At 62.4% G+C, this 24,156-nt stretch overlaps 1 protein-coding gene across 2 annotated transcripts in view; it reads left to right on the forward strand.

The window, feature by feature from the left end:
• Nucleotides 1-24,156, forward strand: part of CAMTA1 (calmodulin binding transcription activator 1) — a 551,076-nt gene that overhangs the window by 371,560 nt on the left and 155,360 nt on the right. For both annotated transcript variants that reach the window (XM_045570571.1, XM_036460843.2), the window contains one exon: nt 23,518-23,589. In XM_045570571.1, the coding sequence (XP_045426527.1) occupies nt 23,518-23,589 (72 nt within the window). The remainder of the gene's footprint in view (nt 1-23,517; nt 23,590-24,156) is intronic.

Below are 24,156 nucleotides of genomic sequence, written 5' to 3' on the forward strand. Positions count from 1 at the left end.
GTTTTGTGCGGCTCCTTTTTCTTTCCTTTTCCACAAGCGTTCTTTTATAAATATATTCTTACTTATTTCAGAGGGGAAGGGAGAGGGAGAGAGAGATAGAAACATTAACGATGAGAGAGAATCCTCGATGGGCTGCCTCCTGCACGCCCTCCCCACGGGGGATCAAGCCCACAACCTGGGCATGTGCCCTGACCAGGAATCAAGCCGTGACCTCTTGGTTCAGAGGTCGCCGCTCAACCACTGAGCCACACCGGCCCAGCCGGGCTCCTTTTCCACTCATTTGTTCATTGGACAAATCAATCGCTATATATCGTGTCAGGCGGAGAAAGTATCTGAAAAAAGCCGGAGTGGGGAAGGCTGCGGGAGTAACGAGGGGGGAGGGAAGGAACTCTGGATGTTTTCACCTTCACCTGCGACTCTGGGTCATCCCTAAGCACAGTACGCAGCGGCTCACCTCTCCGGCCTGGCACAGAAAGCCGGGGAAGGGGGCAGCGCCTCCTGCAGGCCTCGCTGTCCAGGTGCGTGGGGGCCAGAGGCCGTGGCACAGACTAGTTCTCTGGCAGCATCCACTCCCGTCTCAGTGCTGGCAGAGACCAGCAGGCATGGCCGACCTGGGGTCGAGCTCACAGCCACTGTCGCTGAAGAGCCCATCGATCCGATGGACTATTGTCTGATGGAGCAGAGCCCTGAGCACACGGCGGGCGAGGCCTGATCTGCACAGAGACCACGCCAGAGCTTCGCTGTCTGAGAGCTCCCGGGTTCGGCCGATCCATAATCAACCGGCTGGCGGAGCTCCTGTGAGGGCTGGTGACACCTCTGCTGACACCCAGCAGAGGGGGAAGGGGACAGCCTCCCCTCCCGGCGGGGAGCAGGTCTGAGGTTCGGGGAAGCAGACTCTGCGATGGGTCATTTCTGCCTCCGATTCCTGCGCGTGGCTCATGGACAGGCCTCTCCTGAAGCTCGCGGCCGAGCCGGAAGGCTGGGCAGGGCCCCAGGGCGGCAGGAGGAGACGGAATCCGTCCTCACATCCGGCCTGTGTGTCCGGTGGTTCCTCCGGGCACCACGAGGGGCTCTGCGCCACGGTGGCGTCAGAATCGCATTGTCCTTGCTCCGCGTTCTTAGGTGTCCGCCCCTCCATGCTGACCCAGGCGGCCCTTCCCCGGGGCCCCGAGGGCCAGAAAACCCTCACCCGCACGGGGCCTCAGAGGGCAGCTGCCGGGTCCGGCCTCAGGGCGGTGTGTGTAGGTGGACTGAGAGCCCCCGGACTCGGCGTGGCTGCAGCCGGGGTTCACACGGGCCTCCCGCGCCCCCACCCACCGCCTCCGCCTCCGCCGAGGGGCCGCTCCCCCAGGCCTGCGGTGCAAATGGGAGGGTGAAGATTTACTGCCGGCTACACAATAATTTGCTTTAAGCTGTATAAATAGTATTCTGTTTGGGAATTCATCGGAAGGGAGTTGTGAAGGTCACGTCCTCCCCAATGCCGAGTGCATATGTATTTGATGTTCAATCTCGGGCTCTTTCATAATCCGGGCGGCTCAGCATCGGATGTATTTTTAGCAACGGAAGCGGCGTGTCAATTTCACAGTCTCCCCCAGGGCGGCCTCCTGCCCCCTCCCACACACCCAGGGCGCCATCCTGCCCCCTCCCTCACACCCAGGGCCCCCTCCTGCCCCCTCCCACACACCCCAGGGCCTCCTGCCCCCTCCCACATACCCCAGGGCGCCATCCTGCCCCCTCCCTCACACCCAGGGCCCCCTCCTGCCCCCTCCCACACACCCCAGGGCCCCCTCCTGCCCCCTCCCTCACACCCCAGGGCCCCCTGCCCCCTCCCTCACACCCCAGGGCCTCCTCCTGCCCCCTCCCTCACACCCCAGGGCCTCCTGCCCCCTCCCTCACACCCCAGGGCCCCCTCCTGCCCCCTCCCTCACACCCAGGGTCCCCTCCTGCCACCTCCCACATACCCCAGGGCGCCATCCTGCCCCCTCCCTCACACCCAGGGCCTCCTCCTGCCCCCTCCCTCACACCCAGGGCCTCCTGCCCCCTCCCTCACACCCCAGGGCCTCCTGCCCCCTCCCTCACACCCCAGGGCCGCCTCCTGCCCCCTCCCTCACACCCCAGTGCCCCCTCCTGGCCCCTCCCACACACACCAGGGCCCCCTCCTGCCCCCTCCCTCACACCCCAGGGCCCCCTCCTGCCCCCTCCCTCACACCCCAGGGCCCCCTCCTGCCCCCTCCCTCACACCCCAGGGCCTCCTGCCCCCTCCCTCACACCCCAGGGCCCCCTCCTGCCCCCTCCCTCACACCCCAGGGCCCCCTCCTGCCCCCCTCCCACACACCCAGAGCGGCCTCCTGCCCCCTCCCTCACACCATGAGCCTGGGAAGAGGTAGGGCCCGGCAGGCCCCCGGGAGGGGCCAGTGTCTGCAGCCGGTGGGCCATCGGACACCGTGCCTTCTCCAGGGTCAGCCGGGAGGTACAATTAGCTCGGGATTCTAGAATATTCTCTAGATCCTTTATGGCTCGTCCCTCCTCACATTATGGGCTGAGCTAGGAGCTAGAGAAAGGACGCGAAGCAGAGTGGAGGGGCCCTGGCTGCAGCCCACCCCCTCTCCCCACACACCCGCCCCTTCCACTCACCTTGGGCCCAGAGCCGTCAATATCAGAGCGGGGTCTGCAGACAGCGTTGTCTCTGGAAGGTTCTGGCCAGCTCTTGGATGTGCTGACTAGGGGAGGATGGGGGCAAGGAGGCCATTGGCACCATCAGACGGGGGCTGGGGGCGTTGCTGCTCTGAGAGGGGCCGCCCGGAGGTCGGAGGTCTGGGTGCTGTGGGATGTGGCTCTGTGCTTGGGAGGCAGAGCCTGGCGGCAGGACGGCGTCTGCCTCCTCACCTCCAGCCCCAGCTGCCTGCCCGGCCCCCCGTGGGGGGCCTGCAGTGAGCATTGCTGTGTTGAAGGACCTTTGGGTGGGGACTCAGAACGGGGAGAAGACAGACGTGTTTGGGGTCTAGCACTTTGCCAAGGGCCGTCCCTGAATTGGGGATGGGGAGTTTCTCGGTCGCCTCGGATGGTTCTCCAAGGCGCACAGCGCAGGCCCAGCCTGGTGCCCCCAGGGCCTCCCCAGCACCGGCCCCCCTATTCCTGAGAAGCTGGCTCCTCCGCTCTTTCCCACAGCGCCCGCCCCACCGGGGGCTCCCCTCCCCCAGCCACCTGCTGAAGTCACTCCGTCCTTCAGAGCCACGTCGAGCGCCTCCTTTTCCGTCAGGGCTCCCCCACTCCACCCCGGGCTGACTCAGGGCGACTCCCTTCCTCCCACGTCTCAGGGGCGTGGCCCACACCCATGGAGTTAGGGCTGGAAGTCTGTAGGAGTCCGCACCAGCCCGGGGCTGGCACTCTGCGGGCCTCGGCGGGTGTTACTCAGTGACTGCCCTCTGGCCCGCTCACTGATGGCACAGGACGGAAGTGCATGGGCACCGGCCACAGATGCCTCCCCTCGGATCCGAGCCACATGCTTGCAGGTCCCATGAAAGGCTCTTTCTCCATTGGAGACGAGTGTTGTCAGGACTTTGGAGCCAGAGTGGGTTCCAGTTTGAGCCCCACCTCTTATGGGAGGGGTGGGGGTGTCCTTGAGTAAGTCTAAACCAAACTGAAGATCAGCTTTCACATTTAATAAACATAGTTCACATGGCTATATTGGGGTTGAAATGTGATTTATGTAAAGCTTTCAGCGTAGTGTACAGCCCATCTTAAGTGTTCAATGAATGGAAACTTTTCACATGGTGGTGATGATGATGATGGAGAGGATGATGAGGATGGGGTGATGATGATGGGGATGGGGATGGAGATGATGGTGGGGAGGGATGGGGAGGATGGAGATGATGATGAGGATGATGGGGTGGTGATGGGGTGATGTTGGAGGTGATTATGGGGAGATGATGGGGTGATGATGAAGGTGCTGATAAGGTGATGATGGGGATGATGGAGGTATAATGGGGTGATAATAATGGGGATGATGATGATGGTGAGATGGTGATGGAGATGATGATGGAGGGCCCGGAATCCCTACCCCATGGCACCACGGCTGGAGCACTGTGATGATGGGGAGGATAGAGCTGACGAGGGGGTGGGATGGGGAGGATGGAAATGATGATGGAGGGGATGATGGGGTAGTGATGGGGATGATGGGGATGATGATGGGGTAGTGAAGGGTTGATGATGGGGATGATGATGGGGTAGTGAAGGGGTGATGATGGGGATGATGATGGGGTAGTGATGGGGATGATGGGATGATGGGATGATGATGGGGTAGTGAAGGGGTGATGATGGGGATGATGATGGGGTAGTGATGGGGATGATGGGATGATGGGATGATGATGGGGTAGTGAAGGGGTGATGATGGGGATGATGATGGGGTAGTGATGGGGATGATGGGATGATGGGATGATGATGGGGTAGTGAAGGGGTGATGATGGGGATGATGATGGGGTAGCAATGGGGATGATGGAGGTGATGATGGGGTGGTGATGGTGATGATGGAGGTGATGATGGGCTAGCAATGGGGATGATGAAGGTGATGATGGGGTGGCGATAGTGATGATGGAGGTGATGATGGGGTAGCAATGGGGATGATGAAGGTGATGATGGGGTGGTGATGGTGATGATGGAGGTGATGAAGACGTGGGATGGAGATGATGATGGAGATGGTGGTGGTGTTTTTGCCATTTTTAGGCTCAGAGAGGCGCCATGCCTTCAGGACTTTGCAAGCCTGCCTTATACTGGCCAGTGCCAGCCCTGATCAGGCTACAGACCCCCTGCTCTTTCCCTCCCATCCTCTGAGCCATTCCCGTGGGAAAGGCTGCTCTGTTCGCCTCTGTTTCTGCCTTGGCACCAAGTAAAACCGTTGCCTGCACTTCCAGGGCCCATCAGCTGCTTCCTATTAGAGTTTTTCGCATCCTGTGACATATTTTTATTGTCAGGTTAGAGGAAAATATTCTGCTCGTTTGCAACATTCTCATTATATCCCCTTTATAACCATTTCTAAAAGAGAATAACTGTAAAATATTTCTGTGTCGTGGCCATGTTTCAGCCTGGCTTTAATATGCTGCTTGTTTTCCTCCCACAATTCTCCCGCCTTGCGATGACAGTGGAGGCATCTTCAGGCCTGAGAGCACGGGGTCCATGAGTTAGCGGAGGCGCAGGACGCTCTGTGGGGATTCGGGGAGAGCGGCTTTCTGCCCACCCAGAGGCACCGTCCCAGCCTCGCTCACGGCGGGAGATGGTTCAACCGCCGCGTCTCCTTACCTGACCTCTGAGAGCTCAGGGCGCCTCCTCCAGGGCCGCTCAGCAGCCCACTCTGGGCCCTTGGTCCGGAGGGGGCAGTGGGGAGCCGTGGCCATGGCTGAGCCTGGCTGCCTGCAGGTGGCTGCCACAGCCTCCCCCAGAGGACCTGGGCACTCGGGCACCCAGATTTCCAGTTCTCACCTGGGGTGCAGCTCCCATGGTGCCCTCAGCCCCTGACACAGCTCCCTGTCTGTCCCTGCAGTGAACTGGGCATGTAGCCGCCCCACAGCTGGATGTGGGCGTCAGAGAACAAGGGAGGGCGGGGGAGAGCTGTCCTGCCTCCTCCTCCCTTCACCCCATCCTGGGCCTCCCTCCCTGGCAATCAGACCTGGACCCGCTGCCTCCTGGCAGGTGGGGGCTCTGTGAACCCCTTTTCTTCTCTTGGTACCTTTTCCGATGGGACTTTGGCAGCCAGGAGCCTGGAGGACATCAGCCTGTGTGGTGTCCACTCCTGCCCAGGACCACCGCGGCCCCTGTGCGGCCCCTGGTCCCTGAGGACACCGGGACTGCCTACCCAGGGGCCCTCCGGCCCCTGCTTCTCAGGGAGGGCTGGGCCCTGCCGAGCCAGGCAGGGAGGGGCCGCTGGGAGCTCACAGGGAAGCAACAAAGGAAAGAGAAGGAGCTTGGTGTGCAGCTGCCGGAAGCGTCACAAGTGTCGAGTGCAGTCATCCAAAGTCTGTGGCCATGCGCGCCCTCCCTGGCACATTGTTGAGTTTCCAGGAATGGGGCCCCGGCTAGGAGGGGCGGGAGGGAGGGAGTGAGCAGCTGATGGGTTGGGCAGGTGCTGAGTCTGGGCTACATGCAGGTCAACTTGTGGTTGTGATGGAAAAGGAGGCCCAGTGGTCCCAGGACCCAGGTGGCCATGCTCTCAGCCCCTAAGACAGAGAGGTGACCCACCGTTCTCAGCGGGCAGGACGGCCCAGTGGGAGGGGGCGTGACGCCTGTGGGCAGGCCTTGGGCTCCACCATGGGTCCCTCTCCTATATTCGGTCCTTCCTGGGATCTCCTCCTTCCCCATCCCCACCCCTCTGCTCCTCCCTCAGCCCTCTCGCTCTCCTTTCCTTCCAGACGTGCTCTTAGAAAAGAAAAGGCCGCCCAGCACCTGCCGAGTGCGGGGCCTTTTCCCCAGGGACCGGCTCCCAAGGGCAGCCACGGCCTGTCCCTTTCCTGGGACTGCAGCAGTTGGGAGGGATGCACCGTTCGTTCGTTCATCCATCCATCATCAGATGCTCCCGGACCCCTTGTTCCAGGGCCCTCTCCAGGCACCGCGAGTTCTGACATGAGTCTGACACAGCTTGCCTGCCCTGACTAGCATCCCCCACTGTGAGGCCCTAGCTCAGGCCAGACCCCAAAGCCTAAGGCCTGGGAGTCCACATCCCAGCGTCCTGTTGGCCCCAGGCCTCTCCCCACGGATCCTGCCCTGGCTCCAGGCTGGGCCCTGCCCTGCTGCCACTCCGTGAGGGCAGAGCCTATGGTTTTCCCAGAGTGGAGTCCTCAGCACCGGGGGCGGCCGCAGTGAGAGCTACCTGCAGGGCGCCCGGGGGCGGAGGGTACCGGCTGCCAGGTGCAGTCCCAGCCCGAGGTGCTGTCACATTGGCTGGGGCTGACGGTGCTGGGTGGTCCATGCAGAGGCCTCCCTCCCAGATGACCACCCTCAGGGTGCTCCGTCCCCTCACCTTCGGCTTCTGGTGGGCCCAGCAGCACTGAGCTCACAGCATTGAACCTGAGCCCCTGGCTGTGCTGGCAGCAGAAGCATCACGGGAAGGGAGGAGGGACTGGGAGGAGGGGAGGAGGGGCAGCAGACAAATCCGGTTTGCAAGCAGGAGATGACGGCTCTGGGCTCTTCGGACCGTTACTTGTCCAGCAGGTGCTCGGCTTGGTGGCAGCCTGGCCACGGCCTGGTGGGAGTGCCAACAGAGGAGTGCCCGCCCCTCGTCCCCCAGGCCCAGGGCCTCTCCGAGCCCCGAGGCGGGCAAGAGGAGACCAGGAGGGAGAAGAAGCCACAGGAGGAGAGGCGGCTGAAAGCTGGGGGAGCGGGCAGGGCTGTGCTCCCATCTCGGGACCTGATGGAGCGCCGGCCGAAGGCTGGTTTCCGGAAGCCCAGTTTGGGGGACCCTCCCGGGCCCTGGGGACCCTGCAGGACCTGCAGGGGGGATGATTCTGCCTCCCAGTCCAGAAGGTCGGGCTGCAGACACTTACTGTCCGTAGGCCGGCTGGTGCCCCTCAGAAGCCGGGTGAGGGCCAGGGTAAGGACGATTCCTGAGACTCGTTCTCTCTGTTCACAGCCTGTGCACCGTGAAGGGTTAACTCGCCGCCTCGGAGGGTGATGCAGTTTTTGTGCTGTTTCCTAGTCACTGGGGCTGGGTCCCCGTGGGCAGACAGAGGTGGGGTGAGATGTGGCAGGGAGCTGAGGGCCCTGCTGTCCCCCAGGAGCCACGGGGAGGCTCCGAGGCAGAGCCGTCACGTGGAGCGCAGGTGGGTGCATTCTGACCTGCGTGGGAGACCTGCCTCCTGGCTGGGAAGTGGCAGGACAGACCTCACGTTAGAACCGTCGCCCCAGACCCCCAACCTCAGGAGATGTGGGGCACAGGTGCGGCCAGGAGCAGAGGGGGCAGACGTGGGCAAGCAGGGAAGCTGCCCAGGCAGAAGGGAGCCAGCAGAGGCCCCTCCAGACCCCGTCCTCAGCCCCTGGCCTAAGGCCTGGCCCTCCCTGGGCTGCAGCCTCTGGATGCTGTCTGGTCCGCGTCAGGGCAAGCATCAGTCAGCCCGGCCGCCTAACAAAGCACCGCCCGGGGCAGCTTAAACAGACATTCACTGTCTCGGTTCTGGAAGCTGGGAGCTCAAGGTCAGGGTGTGGGCAGGGCTGGTTCCCACTGAGGCCGTGAGGAGAGACACTGGCAGTCCTGGGGTCCGACACCTGCTGCATCTTCACACGGCGTTGTCCCCAGTGCGTGTCTGTGTCCAAACAGCCTCCGGAATTCAGACGTCCACTCCTGGACCGGGCTCCGGAGTCCCGGCCCTCATAAAGACGCCTGGGCTGGCTCTGCCCAGTAATAACCGCGGGCGGGAACATGAGTGGGAGGCCTCTCAGGCACAGGGCCTTGGGCCCCGCTGTGAGGTAGGCGGGGAAGGAAGGGAGGAGCTGAATGTCCAGCAGGGGGAGCAAAGACTGCAGCCCGGAGATCCCTGACGGGCAGAGCCCCTAGCCCACACATGTTGCATGATGCCCGTGGGCGAGCAGCTTGGCCTTTGGGCCGTGGCTTTCCACCTGTGGAGTGAGGAACACTGAGATCCCTTCTCGGAAGCATCTAGAATGGCGGGAGGCTCTGTGGGTCCCGCAGGCTGGGCTCAGCGCAGAGGGAGGGAGGCAGCTCCCAGGAAAGCGGGTGGCGGGCGGAGACGGCACCCGCACCCACGCCTCGACGCGGCCGCGCCCCCGGCACCTCATCTCCGTTCCCATGGCACAGGCGAGAAAGGGTCCCAGGCCCTCCCACGGGCTCTCTGCACCCTCCCCCCACCCCCCACCCCCCACCCGAGGGAGAGAGGTTTTTAATTCATGGCCAGGGAACTGCATGCCCTGGTTGTCAGGGGTCGGGAGCAGGGAGCTGATGTGGCTACAACCCTGGCAGAGGGCAGCCACTCCAGACCAGGGCGCACACGGAGCCCAGGCCTGCTCTCCGAGCAGCTGGAGAGGCCGCTGGCCAAGGTCCCCCTGGGGCGTGTCTGTGCGTCCCCAGCAGGAAGGAGCCGGCCAGGGCCTGCTGCAGCCGGGCAAGGAGCCACGCGCTGCCCGGAAGGCCCGGACAGCTCCGAGTCTGTGTCTGGCATGCCTGATCGATTGTGCCGTTCAGAGCTCGTGTATTTTTTTAATAATCTGTTTCTAAAACTAGCATTTCTCTAACCGCAAGCAGCATGAGACACGCATACTCTTTTAACTTGTCTGTGGAAGATGTTTGCTTTCCTTCAAGAGAGCAGCAGCAGGAGGTGCTGGCCCCCTGGCCCCACCCTCTGGAGCTCCAAGCCCTCCTGACCGGGCCTCCCTTGTCCCCTCCCCCATGGCTCGGGGCAGATGACTTCTCTGCACCAGTTTCCTCAAGCCTACAGCGGCTTGGTTACAGTTAGTGAAGCACACAGTAGGTGCTCAATAAGCGTCAGTGCGGCAGCTTCACCCTCCCCCCTGCCCTCCAGATGGCTTTGGGAAGCTGGTTCTGTCTCGGTCTCACTGGTCCTGATGGTGCCGGGTTCCTACTCCTTATTTAACCCACACCCCCTTTGGATGGACACAATGGACCTCCCAGGGGGCCCAGCCCACTCCGGGGGGCCCATCTCCTGTGAGCGCCTCAGTGTCTCTACCAGCCAGGACGTCTGTTGGTGAGTGTCTTATTGCTGCTGTTTGTCATTCAGACCAACAGGCTCTCTGCATTTCCAAACTAACACACGGTGTGTGGTTGAATGTGTCCGTTCAGATCCCTTCCCCTTGCCCAGCGCCCTGATCTGCTCCCCCCGGGCGGGTGCCCCTGACTCCCCTGGAGAAACCGCCTATGGACTCCCACTCCGTGGCCGTTTGAGTGGAAAAGCTACTGGTGCCACGTGAAGTGTTCACAGGGTGCCCTGCCCCGGGCCCTGCCTGCGCTCAGCCTGGCGGCCCGGCCTGCCTGCGTCTCCAGCTCCTAGACCACTGCCACCTACTCCCATTGTCCAGCCAAAAGCCACACCCGGGGACGCCTGGATCCCAGGAATCCCGGAGGCTGTTCCTCGCCTGCATCAGCCGGCAGGCCTCTCTCCGCCCCCGCCCCCCCCCCCTGCAGCCGGCCTGTGGGGACCCGGGACTTCCCCCGGGGCCGCCCCCTCCCCATGTTTCCATGGAGAAGTGCTGACGGCCGGTTTCCTCTCTCCCATTTCTTTCTGGAATTCGTCCACGTCAAGGCGAGATCCCTTCTGTTTGGGGCTCCGAGAGGCTGTGGTGATTAAGCACTTAAATTGATTAATCAGATTTCCCGTGATGAGAACCACTGTCATTCATTAATCTGAGCGGGATTATAAATAAGAGGTGGCAGAGATGGGAGACGAGCGTGTTGACAGGTCGATGCCACGGCTGGAATCACAAGCAGGCTCCCGCCTCCCGGGCTCCGGTGGCGGGCGGCCCGGGGCCCGCTCCCCGGGGGCAGAACCAGCCCTGATGGGCAGCGTGGCGGAGGCAGCAGGCGTGCATGCCAGGGACCAGGCCGTGCTTTCGGGGAGGGTGGCAGCAGCCCCCAGAGGGAAGCAGATGCCCAAATCCCCCGACGTCGGAACTGAACGGCAGCTAAGGCGTCTCTCTGGGGTCAGCCCAGCCCTGGCTGCTGGCCCCGCCTCCGGGGCTCACCCGCTGGGTGACCGTGGTGCCTGACCTCGAGCCGCCACCCCCGCGGGCGAGATGTGGATGCTGATGGCACCTCCCGGTGAGGTGTCATTCAGAACAGTGAGATGACGTCTGAGCGGCGTTTTTATCCATTCTGCAAGTATTGATTATGCCTGGACGGCGCTGGTATTTAGGGGTTTGCACAGGATGAGGCACGTGGCCACTGCCCCTGCTGCCGAGAGGACCCTGGCCTGGGAGGCCTCACTGCTGGTGGGGCATGCCTGATCGATTGTGCCGTTCGATTGTCCCAAGGCCCCTCACAGGGCGGGAGTTGATTTGACCAGGGCACGGGGCGGGGGCAGGGGCGGGGGTGGAGGGCACAGGCTGCCCAGTGCCGGAGGAGCAGGCCTAGGTGTGAGCAAGCATCGGCAGTGGGGATGGCGTCAGGAGTGGAGGTCTTGGTGCCGGGGTGCAGAGACCTGGGTCCCGCCCGGTGCGGCCACGCCAGGCCTCCTTTCCCTCGCCTGGGACACGGCCGGGCCAGGCCAGCAAGCCGCCCCCGCAGCCCCTTCAGCTCCAGCCTTTGTCCAGCTCGCCGCGTCGTCCGCCCATCACCTTGCTGGCGGCGAGCGCTAAGTTTTAATGAGAAAAGACCTCCTCGGATGTTGATATAATTAAAACTCGGCCACGGGAGCAAGGACGCGAGAACCAGAGCGAGTGAGAATGTAAAACACAGCCGCTTGCTCTCCCCACGACGTGGATTATTAAGTCGGTCTGAAAAGTTCCTGTTAAATATTTAAATATGGCATTAAATATGCATCGTCTCAGAAATTGCTTCCTAACAGATCCTTAGGTAAACACCACAATATCCGATCACACAGGGGCCGCAGCGGGTGAGAGCCGGCCGGGGGCTCGGGCCTGTGGCTCAGGGCATCTTGCTCACGGGGTGGGCGAGAGGGGGCACCCCGGGGAGGGGCCTGGGTGGCCGCGGGTTTGCTGGCGACCGAACCTCAGAGGGACAAAGGGACACAAGGTCACAGCCAGCAGCAGCGTTGTCCACCCTCCCGAGCGGTTTGGGCCCAAATCTTTTCTCTCTTTTTTTTTTTTTAACATATTTTTATTGATTTCAAAGAGGAAGGGAGAGGGAGGGAGAGAGAGAAACATCCATGATGAGAGAGTATCGTTGACCGGCTGCCTCCTGCACGCCCCACACTGGAGATCGAGCCCGCAACCCGGGCCTGTGCCCTGACCGGGAATCAAACCCTGACCTGTTCCATAGGTCGTTGCTCAACCACTGGGCTAAGGTAACCGCTTTAAAGAGCACAAGTCGGAGGCAGCTAGTCCAGTCTCAGGTTGTGCACCGCCACCTCTAGTTCCGAAACAGCCCCCGGGGGGGCCCTGGACCATCAGCGGTCGCTCCCTGGCTCTCCCCTGGCGCCCGCCACCTGCTGTGGGACCGGGGTTTTGTCTGCGCTGGGTCTTTCCGGCAGGACGCCCACCGCGCGTGACCTGCGGGGTCTGGCGTCCTCCCGGAACGTGGCGTCTTCAGGGCTCCTCCAGGTGTGGCGTCTGAGCACTTCCTTTCCGTGGTGTGGCTGGGCCCCACTGCGTGTGCACCCGTGACGCTGCCACGGCCGTCCCGCCTGCGTGAGGAGCCGCGTGAACACGCGTGGACACCTTCCCGTGCAGCAGTTCCTTGTTATCATGGTCATCGTCAGCGTGGCCATCATCCTGTCCTGCAGACGGGGTGGCGCAGGCTCTGGAGCAGGAGGGACTCCGCCAAGGCTCGCACCCGGAGTGAATGGCCTGGGCAGTGGAGCTCCGAGAGGCGTCCCAGGGGTTCTCAGCCCATTTGTTCGTTTTCGGGGGGTGGGGGGCGGGGGGCGGGGGCATGGCTGGGTATGTCCCTTTGGCTCCCAAGGCGACCGAGCTGGCTGCCCATCCTGGCGCCTCTCGGGCCAGCGTCAGCCCCGTGGCGGGACCTGTGATTCCGTGATTCCCTCTGTGTGTGTTTCTGACTCGGCCCGATTGGCCGTCCGATACCGCGCGCTTCCCTCCCGGCGGGCTCTGCTCTGCCCGCCGCCCTGTCTCTCTCTCAGGCATGTTTTTGTGAACTTGAGAAAAAATCGGGAAAAGGCCAACTCTCTCTGTCCAGCCCATTAATTCTGCATGCTCGGGCAGAATTAACCTTGGCAAGGCTTGGCCAGGAGAGGGTAATTCTAACCTTAGAAATCTGCTGATTAAAGCTGGTTTCAGGAATTCGATTCCACTTAATGTCTTGGCAGGGCGCCCGGCTTCACATTAACACAGCCCGGGCCTCGGGCTGCTCCCCCTCCTTCCTCATAAACAAAGCCCCTTCGCCTGTGTGAGGCAGCGGTCCCTGCCCGGCCCGGCTGCGCACAGCTGCGTGTGCGGGGCGTCCGGGGGCCTGGCTGGTGCGTGGCCCGGAGGGCGGTGCTGGGGGCGGGGGTTCCCGCAGGCTCTGAGGGAAGCAGCAGTAACAGCTGGAAATGCAGGCGCTCCAGGCCCACGTGCCAAGCAGAGCCAGCTGGTTTCTGGGGAGTCCCCCCCCCCCCCATGAGAATGCTTCTGGGAGCGTTGGGAGCAGCTCCGGGGTCATCTGTGTCTCCCCAGACCCCGATCCTTCGGGAACAGGGGACCGAGGCCCAAAGGACGTGCGAGGACAAGGCCAGCCGCCTGGAATGCGCACCGAAGCCTCCAGCGCCTAAGGACACACCGGCCTCCCCAGGGACACAGCGTCCCCCATTGTTCATCCCTTCCGCTCAGATGTGCTGGGGCCGGGGAGGGGGCGCCAGACCAAGAGTTACTGGGGTTGGCGTCCTCCTCCACCGTCCTCAGTGCCGGGGGGGGGGGGGGGGGGGGCCGGGGGCCTCAGTGCTGCCAGGGGAGACACAGGGGAGGGGGGCGGCAGTCCCCAATAGGCACAAACCACTGGGAGATCCGTTCCAGCCTATGGCGAGGCCCCAGGAAACAGGTCTCAGCAAACGCACGTTGATGAGAACAGGTCGGTTTCACTGTGTGTGTTTATTGTTTGTGCCGGGACCTTTGGGAAGGGGAGGACGTATCACCAGCCCAGGCGTACCGAACGGGCTGAGGGCCCAGCCCCTGAGGTGGAAGGTACACCCGTTATGAGGGGCGCTGAGCTGCCTGGCACACCGGGCAGGGCCTGGGGGGACCGGGTGCCAGGAGGGCCTTCTGAGACACGGAAGTGACCCGGGAGCCCGTTCCCCAAAGCGGTCTAGCCTGCGGGGGAGGGAGATGGAGGGCAGCCACACGGACCGGCCGAGGGGCCCGGGTGGGAAAGCACCTGGATGGACGCCCCCAGAGGGTGAGCCCGCGGCCCCTCCCACAGCCCCATCTTCGGGCCCGGACGGCTCCTCTCTAAATCTAAATTTACCTTATTATCAGTTTTAGCTCCCCTTCCATTTTATGCCCCTAATTTATTAATCCTGGGTCCCCAAACACAATAAAACGGAAGCCCCTGGGACTTCATTTATATCTCCGAACGTGATTTTTATGCCTTTTTATCTCAAACTTCATTGGCTTTTTATCGCCCTCCTCACTCACCGGGTCGGCTGCAGCCACCCTGACAGATGAGCTGCCACAGGCCGGCCTGGCCCCCGGGAGGCGGCCCAGGTGAGGGGCCCGGGGCACGGGCCTCTCGGAGCCATCCTGTCCCCTCACCCCAGCTCCTCCCGTCCAGCCCATCAGTAAAGATAGTCTAGAACTTTCTGTGTAGAAGGGGGAGCCTCTAGGGTGAGAACTGAGAGTCTTTCCATGGTTTCTTTGGGTTTCTCCCCACTCCTCACCCAGACCCAGGGGCCTGGGGGGTGCCTCCTCCTTCCCCTCCTTCCCCCCAGTAGAGCCCGCCAGTCCTCCCGCCCAGCAACCCCCATCTGCAGGTCTCCTTGGCCCCCTCTGCTTACCAAGGACACCCCCCCCCGTGAACCCCTCCTCCCAGCTCCCATGGACATAGGTGTCCAGGGCTGCCCTGTCCCCAGGACTGGGGGCCCCCGGCGCCTCCTGCAGGCCCAAGGTGGGCACACACGTGTCCTTGTGAAGTTTGCTGGCCTCCCCCATGGGTTTCTCTCTGCCCCTCAGTCCTCCCCGCTGAGAATCCCACCTCCACGGCGCCACCTGACCAGGCTGTGCACCAGGCCCTCTGCCCAGGAGACGGGGGGACCTGCGGGTCAGGCTCCACTCTAACAAGCAGGGCCTTGGGCCTGTGAGCCCCAGCTCCCACGCCTGCAGAGCGGGGCTCATGCCGCCTCCTCCAGGGTGGCAGCGGGGCCCCGGCGCCCTCCCCCACCTCCCGGGTCACCGACAGCACCCAGCACAGGGACATTTGATCACTGGGCCAAAGCCCGACTTGGTGTCACAGAGGATCAGGCCACCGGGGAGTCAGGCCGGGGGAGCCCCTCTCCCAGGGAGGAAGTCCCCGAGGGTCCTGGAGAATGGATCCCCGGGAGCCTGCCCACCCGGCCAGGAACTCCCACCAAAGTGCGTGCTCAGGGACTATTTCCAGGGAGGGTCTGGTCCCACGGGAGAGAGGCCGGTGGACACCGGTCAATGACGATCTAATATGCCAGGCCCCCTCTGTCCCCCAGCCCCGGAGGCTGGATCAGGCTGTAATCCATTTAGCGCAAACTAATTTCAAAGCAATTCACTGTTTAACAAGTCCTGAGGCCCAGTCTTTGCAGGCGGCGTGTGAAGGGACTCATTCGGTCTAATCTTAGATTAATGGGAACCAGGTCCTCCAGCGAGGCAGTCCCAGGAGCAGCCCGGGACTCACCACCCCTCGTCTTTGACAAAGGCAGGCCTGCAGGCCTGAGCGCAGCCATCGCATGGAGCCAGGGCCCTGGGCCCTACAAGGGTGGGCTGGAGTCTCCTCACCTCTTCCCAGCCACGTGGCCTGGTCTTCCCCGAGGGTGCCTCTGTGCAGGGCGGATGTGGAGTAGAGAGGAGAGGCAGGAAAGTCTCCACGCCACCCCCCATTGTCCCCACGGATCTCCCCAGCGCCCCCAGGACCTGTCTCGGCGTTCTGGGTGCCTGCTTGGACCGACTTCCGCACCGAGTGGCAGCTGGTGGGGGGAGATCAGGAAGGTGCTAGGGGGTTCCCTCTCCCACCTGCTTCCAGAGGAACCACATGTCACCCCAGCCCGGGAGCCCTGCGTCTCTGCCGGCCCAGTGCCTCCTCGCCCCACTGAGTCCTGGGCTCACGGGCCAGGCAGGGGGCAGCCCCACCGGTGCTGTCATCTCAGATCTGAAGAGACACTTTCTTGCCTCGTGGGTCGCCCTGGACCGCCGACAGACAGCCCCGCTGGGTGGGGAGATGCAGCAAGGGCAGGAGGACAAGGGGAGCTGGGGGCCAGAGCCGCAGTTCTAGCCCTGTGCCTGCCCTTGTCCTTGAACCCTACAAGCTTCCCAGCCCCCTTCCAGGAAGTGCCCCTCCGCGTACAGAGCCGGGCTGTTCGGATCTGTTTTGTGTGCTGTCTGGGGGGAGCGGAGACCACTGGACCAGCGGACAAGGACGGAGCCATAAAAACCACAAGGCCGTTGCTTCAAACGCAAGGCCATCTGCTGGCTGCTCGACATGGGTCCCCCGGGGGGCCCTGCAGCACGGGCTGCAGATGCACAGACTCAGCCACCCAATGCCGTCCGCACGGCGGGCTGGATGGGAAAGCTGGGAGGGCTGGCAGCCTGGCCCAGACCGTGCTCTGTGCTGCAGTGGCCCTGCCTATCCTCCTGGCCTGGTCCTTCCTCCTGTGTCCACCTCATCGCAAACGCCACTTCCTCTGGGGTGACTGTTGACCTTCACCCTGGAAAAGGGGACTCTTCCCTCCTTGGGCTCCATCACACCCTCCAGGGCCCCTTGGGCGTGGCGTCGGGCCATCTGGGTCTGTTTGAGGTGTTGTCTGGGGAGACCGGGGACGGTGGGGCCAGGCCCCGAGGCTGGCACAGAGCGGCCTGCAGTCACAGCTCCTCTACGGGAAACCCACTTCCGCGGCCCCCTCCTCTGTGTGGTCTCCTCAGAGGCCGGCTCGCACTGCCTCTGCTCACGCTGGGATGCTCTGAATGAGCGGCCACTGCCCTCCGCCACTTCAGAGCAGGCTTCAATCATCCTCCTCTCGGCGGAGTCCTCTCCCTCCTCTGTTATCTCCTTTCCTCCCTCACCTTTATGCCAGCACACATTTTTTAAAACTATTCATCTTTGTCACGCACACATCAGACTCAAGTGCACGCTAAGCTGGGCACCTAAAGGCCTACCTGCACGCTGATTGCCTTTGAGCAGAGGCCACCTCCCCGGTGGGGAGAGGTGAGGGTGGTGGTGGGGGCACTGGGAACGGGGGGGGGGGGGGGCCTGGAGGACTGGGGGAGCCAGAGGGCCGGGGGTTGGGGGAGGAGGGGCTGCCACCACAAGCTGCCTGGCGCTCTCAGCCCCCGGCTGTGGCTGTTTGCGGAGGAGGTAGCACTGGGACTCGCCTAAGAGGATTATGGGTGGGATTTGCTGTAAACACCCCATCTGAGGACACAGCAGGCATTATCCCGCATTAGAGACGGCTTTTCGGGGAGAGGGGGGAGCTGGGGACTGAGCTTTCACTCAGGGGACGCGGGGAGACACTCACTGACTGACTCAGGCTGGCCCAGCCTCTGAACTCCCAACTCCCCAACGTGCAGCCCCCCAGAGTCCCAGCCTCCCCCAGACCTAGCTTCCCCAGACTCAGCCTCCCGGGTCTAGGCTCCAAGGGTCTCAGCCGCACGGCTCTGGACTGTACCCCCTCCTGCTCTTGCTCTCCAGGGCCTCACATCAGTAGTACTGCCCGTGGTGATGGGGTGTCCATGGTGAGGGGTGTCCCATGGCGATGGAGTGTCCATGGTGGTGGGATGTCCCATGGTGATGGGGTGTCCATGGTGAGGGGTGTCCCATGGCGATGGAGTGTCCATGGTGATGGGGTGTCCCATGGTGATCGAGTGTCCATGGTGGTGAGGTGTCCATGGTGATGGAGTGTCTATGGTGATGGAGTGTCCATGGTGAGGGGTGTCCCATGGCGATGGAGTGTCCATGGTGATGGGGTGTCCCATGGTGATGGAGTGTCCATGGTGATGGAGTGTCCATGGTGGTGGGGTGTCCATGGTGATGGGGTGTCCATGGTGATGGGGTGTCCCATGGTGATGGAGTGTCCATGGTGATGGGGTGTCCCATGGTGATGGAGTGTCCATGGTGATGGAGTGTCCATGGTGGTGGGGTGTCCCATGGTGATGGAGTGTCCATGGTGATGGAGTGTCCATGGTGATGGGTGTCCCGTGGTGATGGGGTCCCATGCCATCCAGCACAGGAGCACTCGCTGCTCTGGCCATTGAGCACTCGGAATGGGCTAGTGTGACGGGGGCTGAAGTGTCTGGTTTAGCTCACTCTGTCTCGCTTGAAGCCTTTGAGCAGCCACCCTGGCTCATGGCATCCTTGTTGGATGTCATCTCTCTAGAGAGACCCACCCAGCTATACTGGGGCTGTCATTCTAGAAATCCGAAATCCATGCAGGAAGACGCTCACACTCCCACCAGCCCTGCCTCGGGGAGTCTGCCTCCTGGGGGGGGGGGGGGGGGGCAGACACCAGCAGAAGCTCTCCTAGGGCATCGGGGCACATCCCAGCCCTGCCCACCGCCCCGCTGCTGGCAGTTAGGAAGCGAAGGCGCTCAGGGTGATGGCAGTGGGACACGTGACCTGCTTGTTGCCCACGTGTGCTCGTTAAACGTGATCTGGCATTGCGCGCGTGTGGCTCCTGCTGCTCCTCGCTGGCCGCTGGGGCCTCACACCTGAGGGATTCAGCAGGTTTGCTGAGCACCTGCTCCGTGGAAATGGCTGCAGGGAAGTTGCACAGGACCCTGCAGTTCTCACTCTGACCTGAGGGTCAGGGGTCGGCCAACCAGGGACCAGATCTCACCCACCTACCTTTGCAGAGCCTGTGAGCCAAGAGTGGCTTTTAGATTTTTTATTGGGGGGGGGGGGGGCGGGAGAGAGAGTCATAAGAAGAATATTTGTGACAAGTGAAAATGATGCAAAATTCAAGTTGCAATGCCCGGGAATGAAGGTTTGTTGGGACGAAGCCACGCCCATTCCTCGCCCCCCCCTTCCAGGCTGCTTTACAACAGCCGTGGGACTCACAGGAGCCTCTACCCTCTGGCTCACCTGGGACAGGACTGGGGGCGTGGACAGTTAAATGACAGCGACACGTAATGAGGAGCTCGAGGCAGAACCCATATCCCCATGGCTGCCCCTGAGCCCTCCCACTGCTGGTCAGGGCAGGCTCGCTGGAGGAGGAGGCTCTGAGATGGACTCAGGCTGTGTGGCTCCTCTGGCTGTGCCCCCTGGGGGGTGGGCCGTGCGAGGAGAAATGTGGGAGAAGAAGCCCGGGTCTGCCCAGGCGTCAGCTGTTTCCTGGAGCCAAAGCCCAGAGTGGAGGGGTGGAAGGAGGAGAAACAGACAGACAGAAGGATAATGGAGAATCAGCCACGTCATGTGGAGCCTTTGAGAGCTGGACAGAGCACCGGTGTGTCCCAGTGTCCGGCATAAAGCCACGCCGCGGTGTGCCCCTCCTTGGCCCACGGAGGCCGGCGGCTGCGGCCCCGATGGGCCCTCCGGCACACGGGCTCCCGCAGCTGAGTCTGCTGGGAGATGCGTGGCCCACATGCCCTTCGGAGACGGGGCGCCCCTTTCTCGGTGGGAAGTGCTGGTTTGGACTGAAGGGAGCTCCTGTCTGCTGCTGGTTTCCCTGTAATTCTATCCTTTTTATTTAAGAAGAGAAAAATGCCCCATAGTGTCATAAAAGCAACTCTGAGTGTTTAAGAACTACGATACTTCCTCGCTCAGCTGCCATGTGGTGGGGGAGCTGTCAGCCTGCCTTCCCCCAGCCGCACTGAGCTGGTGCTGCCTCCTCCCGCAGGCGCAGGCCCCTGGGCTGCCTATAAATAGCAGCAGCTTCCCGGCTCTGTCTCTGTGTACACACACATACACTCACACACACACACGGGTCACACGCAGGCTTCCCCGGCACACCGCCACACTTGTGCAAACACACACACACACACACACACACACACACACACACACACACAGCTGCATCCCGCAGCCCCAGGCTGTGACTCTCCTCCCAACCACAGCCCGGCCCCCAAATGGAGAGCTCAGCCTGGGAGCCCCCGGGGGACCCCGGAGCCTGATCAGAAAGCCCCGGGAGTTTGTACAACACAGATTGCTACAGACAAACTTGATTGCTTTTTTGATTAGTGGGTAAAGGGAATGGATTTGATACGCTGCCTCGAGAAATAGTGTGCAATTAATCCCCGGATGGCGTGGCGATGACATTGTCAGGCGGACTGGGAACGGCGGGGAGGCGGCGAGTGAGGACGATGCTGACGAAGGGAGCAGGCAGGCCCTGGCGTGGGGAATGAGAGGAGAGAGAGCCCAGATGGGGGCACCAGCGTGGCCGTGCCCTCCAAGCATTGCCGAGTCCCTGCCCCCTGCTCTGTCCACCGGGAAGGCTGGGCTCGGCATGGCAGACACCAGTCTGAGTGGACTCCCACTGCCCACGATGCCCAGATGGTTCCAGCCCAGACCGAGCCCAAGTTTCCGCCACTTCCTGCGTTCTGTGTGTCTCCATTTGGGCATCTTCTGAGCCCCTCAAAGTCTTCAGGTGGAAATCTGGTCAGCCCCTCCCACCAGCCTGCTGCAACCCCCTTTCCCCCCTCTTCCTGCCCCAGTGACCTGCACCATCACGTGCCCATCCACCAGCCAGAAGCTGGGTTGTCTTAATGCCTGGCAGACATGGCTGTGTCTCTGCACCCTGGTCATGGGCCCCGCAGCCTCTGCCTCACAGGCCTGGCCTGGTGCCCAGCCTTCCAGGCTCTGCCTCCCCCTCCCCCCCACCCCCAGCCACATGGCTGCCACGGGAGCTCCGAATCCCACCTCAGATCTGGCACCTTTCATTCCCGCTGCCCTGGGTGAGGCCCAGCTCCTTGCTGTGTGGCTCCCTGGCCTTTTGTGATCTGACAGCTTTGACCCCCTGCCTGGCCCTCCCCCTCCCCCTCCCCCTCTCTCTCCCCCATGCACTTCCCACTCACATCCACCCTAGCGTCCTGTCCTCAGGGCAGAGCCTCCGGCCCCGCCTGCTTTCCTGCCGCCTTCCCTTGGCCAGCCCTGCTCACCACACAGCCCCAGCTCCTCTGCCCCCGCTGCTTTCCACCCTCAGCCCCCAGGGGACAGAAGGGGTGGTCCCATCTCACAGCCTGGAAGCAGTACCCCAGCTGGTGAGCAGAGGTCTCCCACCCCAGGCAGGACCCTCCTCGCCGCAGCCCTCCCTGCTGCCTGCGCTCACTGCAGACCCCGCAAAGGCAGTCCCAGCCACGCAGGGAGTGGCGGATGCAGAGCGCATTCCCAGGATGCTTCCCCAGTGCCAGACTTCACAGCACAGCGCGAACCTTCCCAGGGCCAGCCTGCAGAGCCAGGTGTCCTGGGCGAGCCACTGGGGACAGCTCCCAGCCGCCTCCCTCCACCTCCCTCCAGGAGCTTCCAGCCCAGGACACAGCCCGCAGCCCACAAGCATGCTGAGCAGGGACGGAAGGGCCAGCGTTCGGGGCGGAGTCCTTGGGGGGCTCCAGGGAGCATTCCCTTCCCCCCTGGATGTCTGGGACAGGCCTGGGGTCCTTGGGGGTCCCCCGCTAGCCCAGCCCCCCTCTCCTGTCTTCCCAGCCTGTGCCTCTGGGCCCTGCAGGCCAGAGACCTGGGAGCCCAGGGTGGTGGGAGCAACATCTAAAAATAGAGCAGCCAGTTCTGCGGGAGGCCCGAGGGGGCCTCTGGTTAAAATGCATGAGGCTTGATGAAACAGTGATCTTTCTCTTCATCGTTTGCCTGTTGGATGGTTCTGGGCAGTTTCTGGGGAGAGAGGGTGCCCGCGAGAGGGGGCAGGAGTGACTTGGGGGGATGGGGGGAGGACGCGCGTCCTTTTGGTGCCTGCACAGAGGGATACACAGTAGGTGCTTAGAAAATTCTGGAGATTAGTTCATTCGAGGTTCAAGGATGCTGCAGCCCAGAGAAGGCAGCAAGCCTCAGGGAAATGCTGTAAATCAGCCAGGTTGTTTCCAAGTTCAGGGAAGAGCAGTGGGAAGGGGGGTGGGAAGGGCAGAAGGAGGGGCGGGGGAGGGCGCTGCGAACTCTCCAGAGGAGTGAGCAGCGGGAAGGAGCAGGGGGAGCCTGTATTTTCAGGGGTCGGGAGAGGCTTCCCTCAGCCATCGAGGCCTCCCGTTTGGCTGGCTGCATGAGGACAAGGCCTGGAGCTGCCCCTGAGACCAGGCAGGGTCCGGAGGAGAAGGGCTGCTTCGTGGTGCAGCCAAAGGCTCACAGACACTGGTCCAGACGTGGACCTCCGTGGGCTGGAAGGAGTGCGTTATCAAAAATTAAAACTAAAAAAAAAAAAAAAAAAAAGAAAGCGGGGAAGAAGTGTACTGAGAAGTCAGGCAAGAATATTGCCTTTTTAATAATAAATACATTCCGTGGGCAAGAATTGCAAGGGAATCGTTTAAATTAATTTCCGCTGTGTTTGTTTGGTGTGTGCGGGGCGGGCGTCCCAGCTGACAGCGATCTGTGGAAGTGCTAACATATTGGAAATCCGATTTCTTGCAGCCAGAACTCCGTGGTCTAAAGTGATTTCTCTCTCAGCCCTGCTAACCAGACAGGCAGGGCTCCGGCTCCTCCAGGGTCCGTTCCTGCCTGGGGCTTTGGGGTGTGAAGGTGCTGGGGGGGGGGGGAGGCGGGGGCCTCAGCAAGCTGGTGTGGGTGGAGGAATGGATGGGAGGGAGGCGAAGATGAGCAGTGGGAGGGAGGGAGGGAGGGAGGGCCTTCTCTCTGCCCTCCCCTGCTGGACCATGTGTGAGAGGAACCCCACCGAGCTGGGAGGGGAGCACTCCAGTTGGAACTGGAGGCTGAAAGGGAAGGCAGAGCCCTCCCACGCACTCTCTCAGGGGCCAGTGGTGAGAGGCCCTGGCTGATGTGCCACTCCCACCCCTCCCCCTCCTCCGCCAGCGAGCCGGCAGTCCACCTCCGGGTCTGTGTCCCTCCTCCCAGCCACCACACACACCGCCCCTGAACTTGAGTTCCCACACACCTTATTCCTATATCCCACCTCTGTCCCACCTTCTGTCCCACCTTCTGTCCCACCTTCTGTCCTATCTTGCTATGGCTGTTTCCTAGAACCAAATCCATCTGCAAAAGAGGCTGGTTCATGCTTAGAACAAACCAGTCTGCGAGTAAGCAAACTGTAAGTCAGGATCACACAGCGGGGGTGTGATGGGCCTCTCAGGTCTGCAGGTGAGACCTCCCCAGCCCCACACCCCTGGGCTCCTACCAGCCAGGGCGGCCCCGTCCGGTCTGACGCTCCTTGGCCAGGAAAGGCGTGGAGAGTGTATTTGAATGGATTTTGTCACCTTCAGCCCCAGGCGGCCTTGACCGAGGCTCTATGAACGAACCCCAGGTTCTCCACGCCCCTGAAATCACAGGAGCCCGCCCTGGCCCTGGCTTTTCTGGGTTCTCACAGACTCCGTGGCCGGAGAAAGGGTGAGTGGCCCAGCTGCGCGTCACGGGTGCTGGCTGGCACTGCCGCTGTGCTCAGACCTCCCCCCGGCTCTCGGTCCTGGGCCCACACGCACAGGCCCTGCCCTCGGGCCCCGGGCGCTGGCCCTGTCTGTGGCCCTTTCTCGCTCCTTCTCTGCCGCGCGTCTTCCTCTTTTCCTTCCCTCTTTCCAACTGAATTCTCGTTTCTCCTCTCTCCCCAGTGCCTGTACGGCTGCTACGTCCATTCTTCCATCATCCCCACCTTCCACCGGAGGTGCTACTGGCTCCTTCAGGTAGGTGGCCGGAGCGCGAGGCTGGGCAGGGTCTGCGGAGGGGCCGCGGTGGGGGGGCTCCTGCGTGCAGCGGCCCTGGCCGGCTCTCCCAGGGGTGGTGGTGTGTGTGCTGAGGCCAGGGTGCCGTGTAGGGTGCCTGGAAGGGGAGAGAACCCGGAGGGGGGTAGTCCTCTCCTGCCCCCTGGGAGTAAAGCCTCCGAGGGCGCTTCCAGGTGCCTTGGCTTCCTCCTGGTGAGGACAGAAGGACATAAGGACGGGAAGACGGCTGAGTGTCCTGCCCCTGACCGGGGAATGCCCGCTGGCTGCACGCTGTGCCTTCCTTTTATCTCAGGGGCCAGGGGTTGGCATGTGTGGAAAACCGGCTTCTGAGGGCACAGCAGTTGCAGGTGCATTGACTTGGATCAAGGAGGAGGTTTGTTGGAAGAGGAGGTGCTCCTGGCTGGGGGTTGGGGGCGGGGAAGGAGTTCTGTAATCCATTTGTGATGTCTGCCGTGTAGCAGATGGAGGAAGGTGTCCTTGTTGCATAGGGTGGCCTGGTTGCCGTGTTGCTGTCCATGGTGCTGGCGC

This window comes from Pipistrellus kuhlii, unplaced genomic scaffold (assembly GCF_014108245.1).
Source record: "Pipistrellus kuhlii isolate mPipKuh1 unplaced genomic scaffold, mPipKuh1.p scaffold_m20_p_34, whole genome shotgun sequence".
Lineage (NCBI taxonomy): Eukaryota > Metazoa > Chordata > Mammalia > Chiroptera > Vespertilionidae > Pipistrellus > Pipistrellus kuhlii.